Below are 22,964 nucleotides of genomic sequence, written 5' to 3'. Positions count from 1 at the left end.
CGTGTCCCCTGCATTGGTAGGCGGATTCTTAACCACTGTGCCACCAGGGAAGTCCCCACCTTACATCCTTATAGCTCACTTATTTTATACCTAGTAGTTTGTACCTTTTAATCCCCTTCACCTATTTTGCCTCTCTCCCCTCTGGTAACCACTAGTTTGTTTTCTGTATCTGTGGTTCTGTTCCTGTTTAGTTATATTTGTTTGTTTTATTTTTTAGATTCCATGTGTACATGAAAATATACAGTATTTGTCTTTTCTTTGTCGGACTTATTTCATTCTTTTTATGGCTGAATAATATAATATTCCATTGTATACACACACACCACATCTTTTTTATCCATTCATCTGTTGATGAACACTTACATTGCTTCCATATCTTGGCTGTTGTGAATAATGCTGCTGTGAACACTGAGGTGCATATATCTTTTCAAATTAGTGTTTTCATGTTCTTCAGATATATACCCAGGACTAGAATTGCTGGATCATTGTTTGCAGATGATCATGGTACTATTCTATACGTATAGAACCCTAAAGACTCCACCAAAAAACCATTAGAACTAATAAGTGAATTCAGTAAAGCTGCAGGACACAAGATTGATATACAGAACTCTGTTGCATTTCTATACACTAATAATGAGCTATCAGGGAAATGAAGGAAGCAATCACATCCAAAAAAAAAACACCTAGCAATAAATTTAACCAAGGAAGTGAAAGACCTATACTCTGAAAACTATAAACGTTGATAAAAGGAAATTGTAATACAATACAAAGAAATGGAAAGTTATCCTGTGTTCATGGATTGGAAGAGTTAATGTTAAAATGTTCATACCCAGTGCAATGTATAGATTTAATTCAATCGCTATCAAAACTTGTGACATTTTTCACAGAACTAGAACAAATAATCCTAAAATTTGTATGGAACCGCTAAAAACCCCAAATAGTCTTTCAATTATTCTATTTTATTTTTCGGCCTCACTGCACTGCTTGAGGGATCCTAGTTCCCCAACCAGGGATTGAACCCAGGCCCTCGGCAATGAAAGCGCGGAGTCCTAACCACTGGACCACCAGGGAATTCCTTCCTTCATTTATTTTAAACCTACTAAAAACTCCATGTGAATCTCTTCCTAGCTTGTATTTGGCATATATATATATATACATACATACACATACACACACAGACACACACACACACAGGTGGTAATAAAAAAGATGTACAGTTGACCCTTGTACAACACAGGTTTGAATTGCTCGAGTCTGCTTATACATGGATTTTTCAATAAGTACTACAGTACTACATGATCCTAAATTGATTGGAACCACAGATACCCAGGGCCGACTGTAAAGTTATGTGCAGATTTTCGACTCCTAGAATGTCTGTCCTCTTAACCCCCATGCCGTTCAAGGATGAACTGTAGTTGATTTAGCCTGTTGCCAGCCTCTCTTCCCACCTTGACAGTCTTAACCTCCAATTCTGAACTTATTTTGACTCTTGTTTTTACCTTGATCCGTTTTACCAAAGGTTCTCAAGACATGCCAGAATTCAATGCCTATTTATGAGAAGTCAAACTACACATTTGACTTGTTTTATATGCATCATAAGTGATGGTTTACTAAGTTACCAATAGAAGATAAAAGCTTCAAGAATATAGATTTTCTATTTTAAGAATGAATGGCTTAGGCCTTGAGATTAGAATATTGATTAGATATGTGATACTATAATAATCACATATAATTGAGATAATAGCATTTATAATTGTTTTAGGTGTGATGATGATACTGTGGTTATGTTTAAAAGGAAGACCCCCGGGGCTTCCCTGGTGGCACAGTGGTTGACAGTCCACCTGCCGATGCGGGGGACACGGGTTCGTGCCCCGGTCCGGGAGGATCCCACGTGCCGCGGAGCGGCTGGGCCCATGAGCCATGGCCGCTGGGCCTGCGCGTCCGGAGCCTGTGCGCCGCAGCGGGAGAGGCCGCAGCGGTGGGAGGCCTGCGTACCGGGGGGGGAAAAAAAAAGGAAGAGCCCCCTCTTTTAAAAAAAAAAATGTTGAAGTATTTACAGATGAAATTTTATTTAGGATTTGCTTCAAAATAATCCTGGGGTGGGGCCTGGATGGAAAGTGAGGGGAGTGGTTAGACAAAGTAATCTTGGTCCTTTGTTCATAATTGTTGAAGCTGGGCGGTGGGTACATGTGCATTCATAATCCTTTTCTCTCCATTTTCATTAAAAAGGGTAATGAAAAAAAGTGGCCCAAGTCTTAAATTGTTTTGCATTAAAGGTACCACGCTTACTCAGATTTTTTAAAAGTGGTGTTCTTCTTAAGATAAAAACAGATTATTATCGTAATCCCTGACAGGAGCTTAATGAAGAACACAAAATATAAATGCTCCCCTCTTTCACTTTTCTCTTTTATTCAGAAAATGTGCCACTGTGTATACAGAGGTACATAATAGCCTCTAATCTCAAGGAGCTCACAGTCAATAGGGCGCTAAAGGCAAAAATTAGTAAAAACAGACTTGTCTTAAATACTGTTGTAGAAATACTTACAATATGGAGAAGAGTTAGGACTTGAAAGGCAGTCAGAATTGCCTGGCTAATAACAACTTAAAAGTAATCTTGGGCTTCCCTGGTGGCGCAGTGGTTGAGAGTCTGCCTGCCGATGCAGGGGACACGGGTTCGTGCCCCGGTCTGGGAGGATCCCACATGCCGCGGAGCGGCTGGGCCCGTGAACCATGGCTGCTGAGCCTGCGCGTCCGGAGCCTGTGCTCCGCAACGGGAGAGGCCACAACAGTGAGAGGCCCACGTACCACAAAAAAAAAAAAAAAAAAAGTAATCTTTTTTCTTTATGGGCTTAAAAATTTGGTCTGGTACCTTTTATACATTAGTATTTTTATTCTGTTATTGATATTCCTTAATTTTTCTTTTCTCAAAAGAGTTTGATGATCAGGGTGAATGGGGAGCAGGGTCTGCCCAGGAGCATGCATGTGAAGTACTTTACTGAGTTTCTAGATAGGACTGCAGTTTATCACTCACCTCTGCAAGTTGTGCTGAATGCAGATGTAGATACACAAGTTGGATTAATCTAGAATGGGGGTTTGCAGAGGGATATGTGGCACTCCACTACACAAGAAAAAGAGGAAGCCCACATTGTTGGCAATGCACAGAACTTTTTGTGTAAGTCACACAGGTTCTACAGTGTACTGAATATATACAGAAGGGAGGTCATCCTGAGGGAGTGATGATGAGTGAGGAGCAAATGATTGGATTTGATTATGTATGCAGTATTAAAGTAAAATATTTATCTTTTTTCAGGTCAACCAAGTTACTCATGATCAAGCAGTGGTGCTACAAAGTGCCCTTCAGAGCATTCCCAATCCGTCATCTGAATGCATGCTTAGAAATGTGTCAATTCGTCTTGCTCAGCAAATATCTGATGAGGTTAGTATTAAATTTGTAAGGCTGGAATTCTGGAAGGTTCGTTTCTTTCACTTTTGACCCTCTCTTTATGTAGAAATAACCCTTATCACATTTGGGGGCTTAATTTTCCTAGGCCCACTCACTTTAATCACTGACTCAGTCTAGATAAAGTTCCCTTAACATGAATTTTACCTAATGATAATATTAGTGCTTTCTGGTTTTAATCACCTTTATGTACAATGAACAGCATCCTTTTAAAGCATATAATTAAGTGAAATTTGACAAATACATATTTGTGTCACACGTCCACCATAGTCGAGACACAGAATGTCTCCATCACTCTTTCCGTATGCCCCTTTGAAGTCTCTTCTTCTTCCCTGTCTACCCCTGGCCTCAGATAACCCCTGATCTTTTGTTACTATATAGTAGTTTTCATTTTCTAGAATTTTACACAAGTGGAATCATACAGTGTGTGTTCTTTTATGTCTGGCTTCTTTCACTCAGAATAATGACTTTGAGAATTCTCTGTGTGGTGTGGACCATTAGTCCATTCCTTTTTATTGCTGAGTAATATCCCATTATGAATATTCCACATTGTGTTTATCCATATACTTGGAAAAGGACATTCTCTTTCTTAGCTGTGAATAAAGCTTCTGTGAACATTCTGTACAAGTGTTTGTGTGGACCTAAGTTTTTATTTCTCTTGGGTAAAAAACTAGGAGTGGAATGGTTTGATCACCTCTGTAGTCTTTTTAAGGTTCTTCTGAAAGTTAGTGTAGAGCCAGATAATAACTTGGAGAACATACTTTGTTGTATTGCTGTTAAACGAAATAATGGGACAAAGGCAACTTGGGAACCTAAAGACAGTGGTACTACTTCACAGCCATTCCTGTTTCCTTTACAGGGAGAAACATTTTTGCTTTTCTAGTGATTATTCCACTCTGATACTGTGTCAACTGTTTTGATTACTCATTATCTTGCAGGCTTCAAGATATATGCCTGATATTTGTGTAATTAGAGCTATACAAAAAATTATCTGGGCATCAGGATGTGGGGCATTACAGCTAGTATTTAGCCCAAATGAAGAAATCACTAAAATTTATGAGAAGGTAAGAATTATCACAGAAATACATTACCTTTAAGAAAATGTTTAATTGTGCATGAGGCTGAATTATTATGTCTGCCATCTTAATATAAAACTGTCTTTTTCTACTTCTCACTAAAGTCAAGTATAATTATTTCATACTGAATTTGTTTTCTCCTATTCTCTTTATTCTTCTTTCATCATCTTTCTGTCCTATGTATTTTGGTTTAGGTAACTGTCAATTGTGATATCATGGCATTTAAGTATTTTTGACTCTTAAAGCATTCAAGAGTGTCAGCCAATTAGGTATCATCCTTGATCTTCCATTAGATTAATCAAATTATTTACAGAAGAGAGACTGTGTTTGACTCTTTGATTTTCTGTTACATATACCTGCCCCTGATAGCCACTGCTGCATATTTAGAAGGGGAAATTAAGTTATAGGAGCTTCCCTTTTATGGCCAACATAACCGTGATTTGCCTGGGATATATGTTGATGTCCTATACTGTTGGTTATTCACTCAGCTAATATTTGAACGCCTGTTCTTTTTCAGGCATGTACTATAAATATTACTTATTGATAACTTCAGTTTAGAATTTATTAGCTACCTACCCAAGTATATTTTAGGTCGTAAAACCTTCAGACCTTTCCTGAACGGTTGTCTGAGACAATTGCTTTTGAATAAAATGGCACTATAGGTAAGCTATAATGGGACTAGTCAGAAGTTGGGTACTCTGACTGCAGTGCCAGAGTGGTTCTTGAGGAAGGAATGATTGTTGGTGCAGAAGTACACAACTTAGAAGGTCTCTAAGAGCTTGGGGGACAAAGAAGCAGGTAATATGCTCAGTGTGCTCCTTCAGCCATCCTTGGGACGTAGCAAAAGAATAGAATTAGACTTTTATCATCTGTTTATACTCATTTCCATGCTATTTCAAAAGGGCCTCAAGAGTTGTAGGTAAAGAAGCTGAGGCCAAGTGGTTTAAGTGACTAGGTAAGTTTTAAGCACTAACTTGAAGTTTGTATGAGATTTTTCTTAAATATATCTCTAGGTAATTTGTCCTTGACTATAATTTTACAGACCAATGCAGGCAGTGAGCCAGATTTGGAAGATGAACAGGTTTGCTGTGAAGCATTGGAGGTGATGACGTTATGTTTTGCCTTGATTCCGACAGCCTTAGATACTCTTAGTAAAGAAAAGGCTTGGCAGACATTCATTATTGATTTACTGTTGCACTGTCACAGCAAGTAAGTGTCTTTTTTAATTGTAAGAAATTTGACCTTATTTTTTTAAGCAGAAATGAATGAATTTATGTTGGCAGAATTTATCCCAGGAATCAAATATTTATTGTCTCTATAGCACACTAATGTTTAGGAAATTTTTATTTAACTGTGTTTTGCCTAGACCTGAATTTGTTTGGTCTTACTGTCTACAAAATGTGAACATTAATTCTCGAAGTAAAATTAATTTTTCTGTAATTCCAGAATTTAGTTTCACCTAAGAGGTGTGTGTTTTAGCCCATTTAAAAAATCTGGCTTACAAGATTTAAATTAAATAGGACATTTAGCTTCCTTTCTTAGATACCTAGGGCCAAGTGTTTTTTTTTAGTGAAGTTGTTAAGTCAGTGTGGAATTCACAAGGCATGGTTATGGTAAGAACTTTTGCATTTTACACTGAGAATAAAGACCAATTATAAAGTCCTAGTTTTTCATTTTTAGAGCATTTATTCAATGACATTAATTTTGTTTTGGGCTTCTTTTTGTGCAAGTCAATCAAATTTGTAGAAAATTTAGGTTTTCCATCCTCTTATGTCAGTCTAAATCTTGACCTTCATAAGGTAACTTTTTAAACTTGAGCTCTAATCAGTATCACTGTTATATGTAATTAATCTATCTCGTGTACATTTTGCAAAAAGACACAGGAAATGTTCACTTTGTTTATTCTTTCACATTCCATTCAACAATGACAGAAATCACTGATGAAAAGTTAGTGTAAAGTCAGAATAAGCACTTTGCTGACATGAAGCCTAGTGGTAAAGTTTTTTTCTTTTTTGTTTGTTTGTTTGTTTTTTTTAAGTGTACGTGGTGTGATGGAGTAGTAGGTTCAACTCACTCCAGGGCGTGCTGTAAAGTAATTTAGTGGTCTCCAGTGGGAATCTCTATTATTTTAGAAGTTCCTTGGTAATTTCCTTGAAGACATCTAGTTCAGCCTGTGTTCTTTGATGGGATCCCCCCCACCCAAATAAGCTTGAGCTTGCTATCTCTTTGAGAAAACTTTATCATCGTCGGACAACTCTGTATGTTAAGAAAGATAAATAGGTTGAATAAGTCTGGAGGAGAGGAAAGATGATTAGCCATGAGTTTTGATGAAGTCAGACCTGGAGGTACAAATTTCTTAATCTATGCTGATTTTTTTAAATTTTAAACTAAATTAGGAACTTATGTCACTTTCTTTGCTACTAAATATCAAGGAACTTTGTTTAAAAAGTTTTCTGCCCTCTACTTTTATGAAAATCCCCATTATAGGAAGTTAGAACCATTTGACTCCTCTTCTTCCTGAAACTTGTGCACGATGAAGTAAAAAGTACCGTACACAGCACTTCTTCTCATGCCTCTGTTATCTTGTCTTTGACAACAAGGGGGGTCTTCTAAGGTTAAGATCTTTTTTGAGCTTTAGGTATCTGACTTTCTTCCCTAGTACTGACTCTCACCCTGCCCTGCAGTTTTAGTTATATATGTATGTATTTATTTTTGGCTGCTTTGGTTCTTCGTTGCATGAGCAGGCTTCTCATCACGGTGGCTTCTCTTGTTGTGGAGCACGGGCTCTAGGCACGCGGGCTTCAGTAGTTGTGGCTCGTGGGCTCTAGAGCACAGGCTCAGTAGTTGGGGCGCACGGGCTTAGTTGCTCCGCGGCCTGTGGGATCTTCCCGGACCAGGGCTCGAACCCGTGTCCCCTGCATTGGTAGGCAGATTCTTAACCACTGCACCACCAGGGAAGCCCTGCCCTGCAGTTTTAAATCATCATATTATAAATATCAGAGTACCGGGCTTCGATACTTGCAGAGTATATCTTGCAAAATATGATCGTGTTGTTTTCCTGCTTAAAATCTTTCCATGTCTTCCCACTGTCTTTGAATTAAGTGTAAACATTTAAATTTGGTTTATAAGCACTCCACAATTTGGCTCTTGCTTCTACACACTCGAAAATTTCAACTTCAGGGCCACATTTTCCAGTAAGTTTTCTTTATCCCTAGAGGTCTCCCAGACCTCTGTTGCTATTAAAAGAGGTCTGCTTCCACATAACAACACTGATATTTTGTTGTAATTGCTCATAATTGGATTTGAATTCCTTTAAGTGGATTTTTTTTTTTTTTTTAAGCCTCCTCCAGCACCTGTTGCTTTATACTCTGCCTGTTTAACTCCTTTATGTTACCTTGATGATCCATGGAGGCATTTGAGTTTGCCACTCCTGGCATAGTGCTTTCAAGGCACAGCTGAGTATTCTGGTAGAAGAAGAGAAAGGGATAATGCAGAAAAGGAGATTAGTAGGCGTCGGTTTACAGAAGGCCTTTGATGCTGAGATCCAAGTAGTGTTAGATTTTAATATTGTAGGCAGTCTCACTGATGAATAATTTATCAAGTACCCATTATGCACCAGGCAGTGTTCTAGCTACTGGGAATATAGCAGTGAAAAAAAAACAGACAAAATGTCAGCCTTCTTGGAGTCTGTACTAAAGGGGATGGGGAGTGGGAAGAGAAGACATATGGGAAAATATGTAGTATGTTATATTAATAAATGCTATCAAGAGAAATAAATCAGGAATGGGGATGAGTGGGGAGGCAGGGTCATTGGAGTTCAGTTTTATGTAGGATAGTCAGAGAAGACTTCCCTGAAGTCTCTGGGGCTCTGAAAGAATGAGGTAGTGATCCATGCAGTTAATGGGGGAAGTGTGTTGGGTTTTTGGGTGGGGGTTTTTTGTTTTGTTTTTCATTTTAAATTGTATTTTTTATTTTGTTCAGCTTTATTGAGATATAATCAGCATATAGCTGTGTAACTTTAAGGTGTACAAAGTGTTGATTTGATAGTCATATCTTGCAGTATGATTACCACCATAGCCTAAGGTTAGCTAACACCTCCATCATATTTCATTTTAAATTTTATTTCATTTTTTATATGAGAAATACATTTTGGTCATCTGAATGACCAAATATATATTTTTTTAATTTTTATTTTTTAATTGAGGTATATATAGCTGTTTTACAGTGTTTCAGGTGTACAGCACAGTGATTCAGTTATACATATTTTTTTTCTAGATTCTTTTCAATCATAGATTATTATGAAATACTGTATTTCCTATATTATATAGTAGGTCCTTGTTGTTCATCCATTTTATATGTAGTAGTCTGTTAATCCAAATTCCAACTTTATCCGCCCGCGCCCCCCCTCCCCCCCCCCCCCCCCCCGCCCCGGGGGGAAGTGTGTTTTAAGCAGAAGAAACAACAGATGCAAATGTCCCAAGGCAGGAACATGCCTGACATGTAAAGAACAACATGGAGCCGAGTGTGGCTAGAACAGCAGAGGTGGGGGAGTTGTAGGAGGTGAGGCCAGAGAGGCAATAAGCAGCCTGTAAGGATTTTATAGATCATTGTAAAGACCTTAACTTTTACCCTAAGTGAGATGGGAATCCATTGGGGTTTGTTTTTTTTTTTTTTTTTGGTTTTTTTGCTGCGGCATGCGGGATCTTAGTTCCTTGACCAGGGATCAAACCTGTGTCCCCTGCATTGGGAGCACGGAGTCTTAACTACTCGACCACCAGGGAAGTCCCCCATTGGAGGGTTTTGAGCAGAAGAATGATATGCTCTGAGTTAACATTTTAAGTTTATTCTGGTTGCTTTGCAGGAAAGGCACTTAGACTATTTCATTAATCCAAATAAAAGATGAGAGAGTCTGGAAGTATGGCAATAGTAGAAGTGGTGAGAAATGATCAGATTTTGAGTATGTTGTGAAGATACAGGCAACAGGATTTTTTAGTAGATGTGTTTCTTTTGAAGCATTACCGAAGTCTGCGTGTGTGAGGGGAGGGTTCATCAGGAACTGACAAGCATCAACTCTTTATAGACCCTCACTCTATTTGGGCCGCATACCTTACTTTTTAAAAAATAAACTAGGGCAGTATGAATGACATATACCTCTGAAAATCTGGTAAAAGTTATGGACCTTCTCCCCAACAAAACCAAGTACTCCTGATGTCAGTTTATTTGAATTCCACCAAACTTAACCCACAAAGCTTCTAAAGGTCCCTATGGTTTATAGGACCATGTACAGGTTTCAGAAACCTAAAACATATCCAGGAGGGAGGCTAGTACACAGAATGTATACTGTCAAGTTCTTACATTGAACTAAAAATTTGTTTCTAAGCTGTCTATCAGCTAGCACATTGCCAGAAACAGTTATTCACCGAATGTAGTTTGTACGATAGACAAATGCTTCGTTAGCAGATACTTTTTGAACATCTTCCATATGTCAGATGTTGTTCTAGGTTCTTCAACAAAGCAAAGCCCTGCCCTGAAAGAGCTTACTTTCTAATGGAGACAGACCTCCATCTTGTAAACAAACAGTATTTATACATCTGGTAACTGGTTCTTAGCACCTGTTATATGCCAGACATCATTTTTCATTCTGGAGGCACAGTAATAAACTAGATGATGTCTTTGCCCTCTTGGAGCATTTATTCTGGTGAGATCTGTATAGTATACATATTTTTTAAGAGACCCATGATGCTCAGGTAAAATTCCCAGTACTGTGACCAGAGACAAGTTTTTCCCATGGGTAATCATAGAATATTGTATAATACGGTGGTTCTCAATCTTTAGCACATGTTAGAATCACTTGAAGGCTTTATTAAAACGCAGTTTGCTGGGGCCTGAGAAATTGCATTTTTAACAAGTTCTCAGATGCTGCTGATCTGGGTAACATGCTTTGGGAATCACTAGTATAATATCAGGGACATCTGCAGCAACATCCTTATTGTGTAATTGTAACAGAATTTCTACAGAGTTGTTCGCTCCAGAGCACAATGGAATAATTCTATGGAATGCCCAAAAGATGCTTAAGGCTTACTGTACAACTCTTGTACCTAGAGGAACATTTCCAGCCTGTTCCAAGAAAGGGGTGTTAGAAGGTATCCCTTAAACTCTTCAGTGACGATTTGAGGTTTTAGTTCTTGACACACAGCCTAAGTTCATCTGTTAAACGTTGCTGCTTAAAGGGGTGTTACGTATTCTTGTATTTTTACTTTTAATTTACTTACCCCTTAACACCCCACCCCCACCCCGAGAGACAGCATTGGAATCTTTTTTTTTCTTTTTCTAAATGAAGATAATATATTAAATGTGAAACATTTTTATTTCAGAACTGTTCGCCAGGTGGCACAGGAGCAGTTCTTTTTAATGTGCACCAGATGTTGCATGGGACACAGGCCTTTACTCTTCTTCATTACTCTGCTCTTCACCGTTTTGGGGGTGAGACATTTTTTAATATACTTATCATTGTGATTCATTCTTGTACATGGAACAGTCAAGAATTCATGGTTTTAGCTTGTATTAAAGTTGGAGCAGTCTATATTTATTTTAAAAATATTAGTAATTTCCCATCCTATGTTAGTCTATTAACTCTAGTTAATTCTGGGTTTTTAAAAAGTGGATTCTGAACATGGACATGTAAATTCATATTATTCTACTTTATTGTTTCAGAGCACAGCCAGAGAGAGAGCTAAACATTCAGGCGACTACTTTATTCTTTTAAGGCACCTTCTTAATTATGCTTACAATAGTAATATTAATATACCCAATGCTGAAGTTCTTCTCAATAATGAAATTGATTGGCTTAAAAGAATTAGGGTAAGTTGCATTTAATACTGTGTTTATCGTCAATAAATAAGATATTTTATTAATAGTTTATAGTTTTGAGCATTTTGGTTAAATGAAAAACAACAAAGAGTAATAAAAGGACCAAAGAATATACTCTGTGTTGGTGGATATTACTAACTCATGATTCCCAGAATGAATGCGTAAGTAGTTTTGTCAAATGCCTTGCTTTAAGACTTGAGACACTGATATTCAGCTTCTTCCATTTTCAGATGGGCCCGTTTTGCAAATTTTCATTTTAAAAAGTATTCTTGGATTGTTTTCATCAAAAAATGAGTCTGATAGACTAGCACTTAATTTAACTTTTGATCTTAACACCTGATACTTTTTACTTAGAGTTGTACGAGAATTTATTTCTGAAGACATTGGTATCTTTTTTTTTTTTTTTTTTTTTTTTGCGGTTCACGGGCCTCTCACTGTTGTGGCCTCTCCCGCTGTGGAGCACAGGCTCCGGACGCACAGGCCCAGTGGCCATGGCTCACGGGCCTAGCCGCTCTGCGGCATGTGGGATCTTCCCGGACCGGGGCATGAACCTGTGTCCTCTGCATCAGCAGGCGGACTCTCAACCACTGCGCCACCAGGGAAGCCCAGAATGGTATCTTTTAGCCTTCAGATTAGCATTTCTTCTAGTTTGTAAAGCCTACTTCTAGAAAGTTCTGAAGAGAAAAAATCTCTTAGAATGGAAAGGTTTGAAGGAATTGCCTCTGTCTAGCTCAGTCTTGTTCTGACATCTCACCGCCCTTTTGTAAGTTAGGCATTTGATATTTTTCTTTGGCAGGATGATGTTAAAAGAACAGGTGAAACGGGTGTTGAAGAGACAATCTTGGAAGGCCACCTTGGAGTAACAAAAGAGTTACTGGCCTTTCAAACCCCTGAGAAAAAATATCATATTGGTTGTGAAAAAGGAGGTGCTAATCTCATTAAGGTAATTTCTGTCGGCTTGGTCCTAAGCTATGTATCATTAACATTCTACATGTTCATTAGCAAATCTGTCTGGTTAATTTATGGTATCATGTCTTGGGTGTGTTTTCTTGATCATTTCTCTTTTCTACTTTTAAAGAATATAGAGGTAACAGTAACTTTTAAAATATCGTTTCTAAATTTTGTACATGAATAAAATTTCAGTACTGTGTGAAGTAAGCAAGCACTATTTAATTTTTCTGTTTAGAAAATCTGAACTTTTTACTTCATCAGACTATTCAGAATGAGACAGACTTCTATTATGTAAGACTGTGCATATTTACCATGTTTCTTTGATGAGTTTTTTCACATAACGTGGTAACTCGAGGAAACAAAAAGTATCATTTTAGGACATTTCATTTTTATTCAAGATGAGCTTTGGTATACATGTGATTAAAAGAGTAAATTTACTTAATGTGAATTTTTGTTAAGTGCTACAGTCAACTCATTCTTGATGAGTTTTTAACCTGAGAAATTGGGTTTGTTTGTTAATTGTAGTAAATAGTGTTTTGAAGTGGGATCTTTTTATTAGAAAATCTAAGTTTTCTGAAATGTAATGAAATCTTGAATTCTGACAATTAATTTAACATTATTTCCTTCCAAGAGACATTTCTTTCTTTAAAAAAAATACATACGCATATAAAACTTTACATGTATTTTTATATAAATATGTATCATTGCTAATACATAATCCGTTTTTCACCTTTGTAGGAATTAATTGATGATTTCATCTTCCCTGCATCCAATGTTTACCTACGGTATATGAGAAATGGAGAACTGCCAGCTGAACAGGCTATTCCAGTCTGTAGTTCACCAGCTACCATTAATGCAGGCTTTGAGTTACTTGTAGCATTAGCTGTTGGCTGTGTGAGGAACCTCAAACAGATAGTAGATTCTTTGACTGAAATGTATTACATTGGCACAGCAATAACTAGTAAGTATTTTAAAATACAAAGTTCTGATGACAGTTCTCTAATGTGTTCAAATTCTGTTTTCCTTTTTTTTTTTTTTTTTTTTTTGTGGTACCAGTACACGGGCCTCTCACTGTTGTGGCCTCTCCCGTTGCGGAGCACAGGCTCAGCGGCCATGGCTCACGGGCCCAGCCGCTCCACGGCATGTGGGATCTTCCCGGACCAGGGCACAAATCTGTGTCCCCTGCATCGGCAGGAGGACTCTCAACCACTGCGCCACCAGGGAAGCCCTGTTTTCCTTCTAGTAAACATCTGCAACTCATGTTTTCCTTTCAGCAACTAGTATAACGTTTAAGACCATTACAAGCAATGAGTCTTAATGTAGAAAAGTTTTCAGATGTTTGTTAAATGTCTTCCTGTAAGTGGTACAAGTATTGAGCAACAAAATAAATTTCATTTCAGTCAAATCTGGACTGAAATCTAAACTCCAGAATAATAAACAGTCAAAATAAATTTCAGAGTTCAAACTTAAAAATTCAAATTACATGCATTGGAAAACCTTTCAGGCCCTCACTTTAGAAGCTCTTTAATGTTATTTTCATATGAGTTCTAAGAAAATCTGGTTTTAAAGAGAAGAATGTGAGAAGATAATATTTTAGTGCCCTTGGTCCTCAGCTAATGCTCACATGAAGCCCATGAAACAGACTGTAGACTGTAGATCTTACTGATATAGAACCGAAGCTCAAAAGGGATGAGGGCAATATAAAATGACTGAGACAGCAGAAATAAGAAAGCAGACCACAGTGGAGGCTCTTCTGTTTTAGGAGAAAACCATTTATCTACAAAGCTTAAGAATATAATTGATTATGGTAAGTTTTTAAGAACATGTCAAATTGTTTTTTGATATATTTTAGAATATAAGGACTTTTTAACATTTTAGGAGATTCTGATTAAAGTTCTTAAAACGTTAGACAGTTATTCTATCAAGTTTGTATATAGTAGGGTGGGGGGTTTTGTTTGTTTTTAAACAAATCCACAGTTTTATTTATTTAATTTTCATAAGTTTAAACCCTCAAGGGGGTACAGCAGCACACAGATTCTGTGGCCAGTGGCCTTAGCAGGAAGGTTGCTTTGGAATTTGACAGGAACCCAAGCCACTGTTTCCATGAGCACAAGTTACCTTTCCCCAGATTCTTCTGGTTTTGTTCAGTTTGCCACCAGGAGTCACTGTTGTTCTTTGCTTTGTACACATGAGCATGTCTCTTGCCCAAGTAGAATTCAGTTTCATCTTGGGCATAAACACCTTCAGTTTTAAGAAGAGGAACCCTCTGGTTTCACAGGACCCTGCTTATAGCCAGCAAAAATAGAGCCTTGGACCACAGCCTTCCAGACCTATTTGCTGTTTTAGAAGTCCTGTTCCCAGTGCTCCTCCACAGGCTCCAAGACGGCAGAAAGAGAAAGGCCGCTTGTTTTTAAGTAGTACATTTGTGTGGTAACAATTTCAACTACCAGAGAAGGATGTATTCTAAAACATTTTTCCTGCCCATTCCATTCCCCTGGTCCCCTTCAATAGCTGTAACCGTTATCTTCAGTTCATGTCTATCCTCCCAGAATCTCTGAGTGTGCAAAATCCACATACAAAATCTTTTTTTGTTTGTTTAGTTTTTTAACCACAGATTGGTGTGGAGTGCACAGTGTTCTTCACTTTGTTTTCCCCTTAATATATCTGTGATCATTTCCTATCAACACATAAATATTTATCTAAATCCGTTTATTAGCTATATACCTTTCTACCTTTCAGTTCAATATACTATATAATTTATTTAATTGGTCTTATACGTGATGATGTTTACATTGTTTCCAGGTTTATACTAGGTAGAGGGATATAGGCAGTGATTTACAGTTCTCACAGAACTCAAATCCACTATCTCGTTTGCTCCTCAAAATAACATGGTGATTATAGGCAAAGCACGTCTTACCACATTTATTAAGAAGGAAACAGAGGCTTGCCTGAAGATGAAAGAGTTGGTAAGCATCAGAACCTGGATGTGAACCCAGGTGATATCTTAGGATTATTTAAAACTTAGTAAGCTATCATATGTTGATATATTTGTATAACATTTCATGCCAGAAGGAGTTTGAAGGCACTTGAAAAAAACATATAAAAGTAGAAGAAGTTACAGTTCATAATGACTAAATTATAATAAAGTTAAAAGTAAAGTTAACATGTAGAAATTAGCCTTGTATCATCTTGTGAGACTGCCATAGAAGCAACATTAGATAAAGCATGGGTTCATAGATGGTGGGGTAAGAATCTATATAGTGGTATGTGTTGCTGTGTATCTTCAATTTGTTGAGGGTGAAATGCATACCTAGAGCACTATTTCAGGTGGCTATAGGAGTAGTGGAATTGTTGGTAATGTTAATTTATCAGCTTAATAAAGTCTAAAGTGGGCAAAATGTTTTTATTTGTGCTGCAAGAATCTTTTGTCTTCTCTCAGCTTGTGAAGCACTTACTGAGTGGGAATATCTGCCACCTGTTGGACCCCGCCCACCAAAAGGATTTGTGGGGCTGAAAAACGCTGGGGCTACTTGTTATATGAATTCTGTGATTCAGCAACTCTACATGATTCCGTCCATTAGGAATGGTATTCTCGCAATTGAAGGCACAGGTAGCGATGTAGATGATGATATGTCTGGGGATGAGAAGCAGGACAACGAGGTAAATTTTATTTAGCATTTTTGTTTTCTGTGTTTGAAGTTCTGATACGAGATACTGTTGTTCTCTCTTAGAAAGCGTTAGACTTTTCACTGGACCTGTTGGCAAATATTTGAAAATAAAGCTAGAATCTCCTGGCACAGACTGCTACCTCGACATAGTGCTCACTACCTAACAGACTTGCAACTACAGTTAATGTTTATGATAGTTTATATGTTTTAACACAACAGTTAATGTACTCACTTTTGGGGGTTTGGTATAATTTAGAGTTTGTATAATGATAAGAATCTTCATTTTTAGTAATAGTCTAAATTATATTTTTACTTTTCTATTTGATATTTTAATTATGTATCTCCATTTATTTATGCCAAGATATGTGCTATGCCAGTTTCATTGTCTGTGTTTACTTTTAGATTACTTTTGCATTTCTCCCAGATCATAACTATTTTTGCTTAGGAAACAAACTTCTACTTGTGACAAAATTTAGGCTCCTACCAAGTATCCAATGCAGAATAAAGCTGTGAAAAAATTAGGTTGTAGTGGTGGATCAGAGTTGACATAACTATGGCATCGTTCTTTAAAGAAGAGACTATGGCCAGACTTAAGCTGTGGTCATGTTTGTGTCCACGCTGTATTTCTTTGTTTTTATTTGACCTTTTCCTACTCATGGTGTTGTGTTGGTGAGAGCTGAAGAGAGAAGCCAGAGCATGCTCTGATTGTAGTAAATATCTTAAATGGTTCTTTTCTCATTCCCTCTCTTCAGTCACCGAACTATTTGCTCTGAGGTAGTTTATCACTTACAGGGAGGGCTTCTGAAACATACACTAGACCCCAACTCTTCCCTAGGTCTGCTGAACTGCATCATCCAGGGTTTGGGGTCTGAGCATTTTTACTTTTTTAAGAAGTTTCATAGGCATTGCTCACACCATATACCTGGTTAAGAACCACTGCTCTGGGTGAAAATTGGAGTTCAGATTCTAGTTCTGTGATTCATCACATCTCTAGGTTGTTGAGTTAAGCACAGTAGAGATAGCTAATTGTACCAGCAGACAAAGTATGATACAGTTCAAATAAGGTATCTCAGCTTTGCTCTCATGGTACCCTCTGCTCTGTGTTGTCTCAGCACCCCATTGCACTGTTTTTTGCCTGTGTGCTTTTTTCCTTCCCTAGACTAAGTTTCTCGTGGGCAGGGACTGGACATTGTCTATTTCTACATCCGCGTCCCACACAGAGTTCTGCAGCCACCATTCTCTTTCCATCTCTATAAATTTGACTATTCTAGGTACCTCATATAAGTGGAATCATACCGTATTTGTTTTTTTGTGACTGGCTTGTTTGATTTAACGTAACGACCATTTCATAGCATGTGTCAGAATTTCCTTTCTTTTAAAGGCTGAATAACATTCCTTTGAATGTATATACCACATTTTGTTTATCCATTTATTCATCAGTGGACATTTGGGTTGCTTCCACCTTTTTGTGGGCGGTGGTGCACACGGCGTGGCCTGCGGGATCTTAGTTCCCGACCAGAGATCGAACCCGCTTCCCTTGCATTGGGAGCATGGAGTCTTAACCACTGGACCGCCAGGGAAGTCCCTGATTCCACCTTTTGGTGGAATTCAAAATTGTGAATAATGCTGCTCTGAACATGGGTGTACAAATATCTCTTCAGGACCTTTCTTGCAGTTCTTTTGGGTGTTTTACCCAGAAGTGGAATTGCTGGATCATTTTATAGTTTTATTTTTAATTTTTTTTAGGAACTGTTTTCTACAGTGGCTGCACCATTTTACATTTCCCACCAACAGTGTGCAAGGGTTCCAATTTCTTTGCACAGAACTTTTTCATTTTCACGAGGTCCAGTATGTCTCTGTTCTTTCGTTGCCTGTGCATTTGGTGTCATATCCGATAAATCATTGTCAAATCCAGTGTCGTGAAGTTTTTGCTCTATGTTTTAGGAGTTTCATAGTTTTAGCTCTTACATTCAAATCTTTGATCTGTATTGAGTAAATTTTTGTGTATAGTGTTAGGGAAAAGTCCAACCTTATTCCTTTGCATATGGATATCTAGTTTTTCCAACTAATCTTAATATGTATATTGTATTGAATGTTTACAAGTCTGAGCACTCTATATACATTGTCTCATATAATTCTCACAACAGCTACATGAAGAATGTGTTAACCCATTTACACATGAGGCACTTAATTGCTCAAAGTTACTTAGCTTATAAGTAGCAAAGCCTGCATTTGTATCCAGTTCAGTCTAAGTTAATCACTCTACTGTATTTTGCTATATTACCTACCTCTACGATACTTAGTGAGGGTTATTCCTTTATGACAACTCTTATGTGAAAGGGGTGGGGATATAAACACTGATACTGTAAACTAAAATTTATAAATTGAAAGTTAAGTGCTTTGGAAATAAATAGAAGTACAGGTGATTTGTTCACTAATCGTATAGCATTTGTCTCAACATATTTTTACTATACTTTGAAGTTAGGTTAGCTCATTAATGATAACTTTTGGTTTCTAGAGCAATGTTGATCCCAGAGATGATGTATTTGGATACCCTCAACAGTTTGAAGAGAAACCAGCATTAAGTAAAACAGAAGATAGGAAAGAGTACAATATTGGTGTTCTAAGACACCTTCAAGTCATCTTTGGTCATTTAGCTGCTTCTCGACTACAGTACTATGTGCCCAGAGGATTTTGGAAACAGTTCAGGTAAACTGTGGATGAATAGTAATTGGGATACTGCTTAAACCTTTATGACTATCTCATGACACTAACATTAAACTTATAAAACCTATACTGGAAGGCACTTTTATGTTTAGTATTTAAGCAGTAGTAATAATCAAACTTTACTTCGTAGTTAGGTTTGTTTTCTCATTGTCCCCAAAGGAGGTAGAAAGTGTCATAGTAAGAGGCAGCATTCTTTAGTCTCTTCAGATGTTAATAATTTTTTATTTTGAAAGCTTCTAATATTTACATAAGTAGGGAGAAGAGTATAAACTCTTATGTATTCATCACTCAACTTCAACAGTTGTCAACTCATGGCCAATCTTATTTAATCTACACTGCCATCTACTTTTTAGATTGTTTTGAAGCAAATACATAATTTCATCCATAAATGTGTCAGTGTGTATCTCTAACGTCTTTTTTATAACATGACCATGATACTATTACCATGTCTTATAAAAATTCCTTAATATCCTTGTCAATGTCTGATTTTACCCAATTACCTCATAACTTTTTTACTATAAATTTTTTGAAATCATGATCCAAGTGAAGTCCGTATGCTGCAGATGTTGACATGACTCTTTAGTCTCTTCTAATCTTTTTTCACCCTTGTAGTTATTTGTTGGGGAGAAAAAAAAAGGTAGTTAGCTCTGTAAATTTTCCCATCTGGATTTTATTGATGGGATCCTTGTGGTGGTTTCTGTTTTCCTCAGTCCCCTGTATGTCATATAAATAGGTAGTGAGATCTAGAGGCTTGATCAAATTCAGGTGTGATTTTTCTTTTTTTTGGAGCAGATAGACAAGACTTGCTTCATAGGTGATAACGATGACCTCAGTGAGAAGTACATAATGTCTGTCTGTCTCTGTCTTATAACAGCCATTGATCATCATTGCCTAAATGCAGCATTTCATGAGGATTACAAAATGGCAACATTCTAATTTTATCATTCTTCCATTTTTTAGCTAGAGGAGATCTATAAAGGAAAACTTCCCCATAGCAACTCTTTGGCTATTCTAATGTACAATTTTATAGGAAAGGTGTGATAAATACATTGGGTTTTGTTGTTGTTAATTTTTTAAAAATCTTCGATTATGTCTTGATCTTATTTCTCTGGCTTCATTTATTTCATTTGTTTTTTTTTATCATCACCTATCATGTCGTGCACTGTGCTAAAATACTGTAGCACAACCACATATCTGTACTGTGTATGAGAATGCTATAATCCTTCATAGCATTGGGTTTTTTAAATACTACTACTTTTTTTTTTTTTTTTTCCTGTTTTTTGGCCACACTGCACGCTTGTGGGATCTTAGTTCCCCAACCAGGGATTGAACCTGAGCCCTTTGCAGTGAAAGCCCAGAGTCCTAACCACTGGACCACCAGGAGATTCCCTTAAATAATACTCCTTAGAATCCCTTCAAGGTATCTCCCAGACAGCTGAGAGCAGGGGAAGCAAAGGGTCACCTGACACTGCCGCTCTTGTCCACCTTCCCTGCTTCAATCAGAGCAGCTCCCCTTTTGCCTACAAGGATACTACTTAGATTTCTTTTGAAACCACTGCTTTATAATACAATGACTCACCGTATAAATTCCTCTAACTAGGCCCCCTACTTAATCCATACTTATTGGCTTGCATGCACCACCCTCCTTCCCAGCTCTGCTTTTGCTCTTTTGGTCCCATCACCTCTCAGCACCTCTCATCTTCCTTTCTGACTATTCCCGTTCTCATTCTTTCTCTAGCTTGTCTCGTCTCTGCCATAAGGCTTTTAGCATTTCTGTTCTTCCTCTTCCAGATTACTCTCAAGCTTTTTGAGCTTTTGTCTTAAAATTTGTCATTCAGTTATAGTTATTGCTTATCTTATAGTGCCCTTGCATTTTTGACTTCTCAATTAATTACTCCCTATGCTAGTGGAGCTCGCAGTTTGTCTAGACTAGCACTTTTGGATTATCCACACTTTAGACACATAATATACTCTATACATAGTATACTCTAGATATATATGTGGGTTAGTTAACCACATTTCCCACCCCCGATTTTTTATATTGAAGAATTTCAAACCAACAGAAAAGGTAAAGTAGTATAATAATCACCTTTATGATATATACTCTTTACCCAGATTTACCAATTGTTAACATTTTGCCATATTTGCTTATGTGTATACTTGGGTTTTGGTTTTTGTTTGTTTTTTCTAAACGAGTTGATAGTTGCAAATATGACACTTTAACTCCCCTGCATGCTTCAAAATGTATCCTCTAAGAATAAGGACATTTTCCTATGTAATGTTTAATACAGTTATCACATGCATGAAATTTAATATTTAGTAACGCCTGATATTCAGCAATATGTATTTCCATTTCCCCAAAATATTCTTTCTTTTTTTTTTTTTTTTTTCCAATTCCAGACTGGTATCCTAGAAGGAATCACAAGAATTTGGTTGTTACCTCTTTAGTCTTCTCTAAAATAATCTCCCTAACTTGTCATGACCTTTATGGTACTTCCTTGATTTGTATGATTATTTCCCCATGATTAGATTCAGGTTAAACTTTTTGGCAAGAAAACTACATAGGTGATGTTATTATATGCTTCTCATTGCATTCAGAGGCACATGGTATCAGTTTATCTGATTATTGGTGATGTTAGCTTTGATCCCTTGGTGTCTTAACAAATCTCTCCATTGTAAAATAGCTTTTAACAAGTGATATATTTGATTTCTAACTCGCTGTATGCAAATTTAACAGCTGAAATATAATTAGGGTGAGATTATTTGCTACATAGTAAAAGTGTTACAAAGGAATTTATTAAAAGACAGTTCCTCTTGCATACTTAAAATAAATTTGTCGTCTCTGTTGCTTGAATGAATTCACTTATATTCTCAATGTATATTACGCTATAAATACAAAATTAGATGTCATAGTTTCCAGCAGTGCCTAGGTTTTATTAGTATCACTTCTCATTTTATCATTCACATAATTGATATTTTCTTTTCTCAGGATTGATTTACCTAATTTAAATCCTCAGATTATTCAAAAGAGATGAACTGTAAAACAAGTCAAACCTTTCTCTTTTCGATCAGAAAAGTCAATTTAATTAAGAGTAAATATTATCTTTGCACTGTATCTGTAACCCAAAATTTAAGCAAAATGAAAGAAATGAAGTAGTAATTATCTGCGTAAGAGTGAGATCAGCCACCCAATTTTAACAGCGTCTTCAGTTGGATTCAAAATGCATGCTTATACTATATTACCTACAGAAACCATCCTTCCTGGAGCTATACTGTGCATCCAGCCACACCAGTAGTTTCATGGTATTTCTTCCCCACTGAAGTACCACTTTTACTATGAATCTCACTTTCTTCCCCACAGCAATCGATACATAAATGGCATTTGTTTTTTTCTACTTCCTGTAGTTGAGGAATAAAATCTCAGTTTTTGTGGTGTCATTTGTGGTTGTATTGCTTTTTTCCTGAAAAATATATTGTATATATTGTTTTGGGAGTGTCGCACATTATATATTTTACTCCATTCATTTCTTAGGCTTTGGGGTGAGCCTGTTAATCTTCGTGAACAACATGATGCTTTAGAATTTTTTAATTCATTGGTGGATAGTTTAGATGAAGCTTTGAAAGCCTTAGGACACCCAGCTATGCTAAGTAAAGTTTTAGGAGGTTCCTTTGCTGATCAGAAGATTTGCCAAGGCTGCCCACATAGGTAAGTGCTAATTTCATACTTAAAGTGTATGTTGTACTGTTTATTTTTACTATTAGTTATGTACAAAAGTGAAGTACGCTACCGATTACTAAATACCTGAGGCTGGATGAATTACATATTGCGCATACCTTACTACTGTGGGGGGGTTTTGTTTGTTTTCTCATTTTATTACAGTGAAGTTTAAGAGTACAGAAAAGTCTCATGAACTTTATGGGTCTGTTTGTTTTTGTCAAATAATATTTGGTTCCTTTAACTACACCTAAGCTCTTACTATTTCATACTCTTACATGTTCTTATGTATGATCATGCCTAAGAAAATAAAATGGCATTTTGCATAGCTACAGGTATTACTTATGAATTTGCCCTTTATCTTAGAATTAAAATAGTTACAATATTGTAAATATGTTAAGTTTAGAAGATAACAGGCATGGAGCACTATTTCCTATACAAATGAAATGCTGACTTTTTGAAAATAGCATTGATTACTGTCATTGTCTTTAAGGTAT

General features: G+C 37.0%; 1 protein-coding gene and 1 pseudogene across 4 annotated transcripts in view; one reads left to right on the top strand and one right to left on the bottom strand.

The window, feature by feature from the left end:
* Nucleotides 1-22,964, top strand: part of USP9X (ubiquitin specific peptidase 9 X-linked) — a 123,951-nt gene that overhangs the window by 83,469 nt on the left and 17,518 nt on the right. For all 4 annotated transcript variants that reach the window (XM_067723083.1, XM_067723085.1, XM_067723080.1 and 1 more), the window contains 10 exons: nucleotides 3,311-3,436; nucleotides 4,399-4,524; nucleotides 5,579-5,745; nucleotides 10,911-11,019; nucleotides 11,251-11,397; nucleotides 12,203-12,349; nucleotides 13,096-13,318; nucleotides 15,797-16,017; nucleotides 18,544-18,734; nucleotides 22,285-22,458. In XM_067723083.1, coding sequence (XP_067579184.1) covers nucleotides 3,311-3,436; nucleotides 4,399-4,524; nucleotides 5,579-5,745; nucleotides 10,911-11,019; nucleotides 11,251-11,397; nucleotides 12,203-12,349; nucleotides 13,096-13,318; nucleotides 15,797-16,017; nucleotides 18,544-18,734; nucleotides 22,285-22,458 — 1,631 coding nt within the window. The remainder of the gene's footprint in view (nucleotides 1-3,310; nucleotides 3,437-4,398; nucleotides 4,525-5,578; nucleotides 5,746-10,910; nucleotides 11,020-11,250; nucleotides 11,398-12,202; nucleotides 12,350-13,095; nucleotides 13,319-15,796; nucleotides 16,018-18,543; nucleotides 18,735-22,284; nucleotides 22,459-22,964) is intronic.
* On the bottom strand, nucleotides 14,352-15,483 carry LOC137217270 (large ribosomal subunit protein eL33 pseudogene; annotated as a pseudogene).

The sequence above is a fragment of the Pseudorca crassidens genome, chromosome X, assembly GCF_039906515.1.
Source record: "Pseudorca crassidens isolate mPseCra1 chromosome X, mPseCra1.hap1, whole genome shotgun sequence".
Taxonomy (NCBI): domain Eukaryota; kingdom Metazoa; phylum Chordata; class Mammalia; order Artiodactyla; family Delphinidae; genus Pseudorca; species Pseudorca crassidens.
The sequence above is the reverse complement of the archived record's forward strand: the minus strand, read 5'-3'. Positions and strand labels throughout refer to the sequence as shown.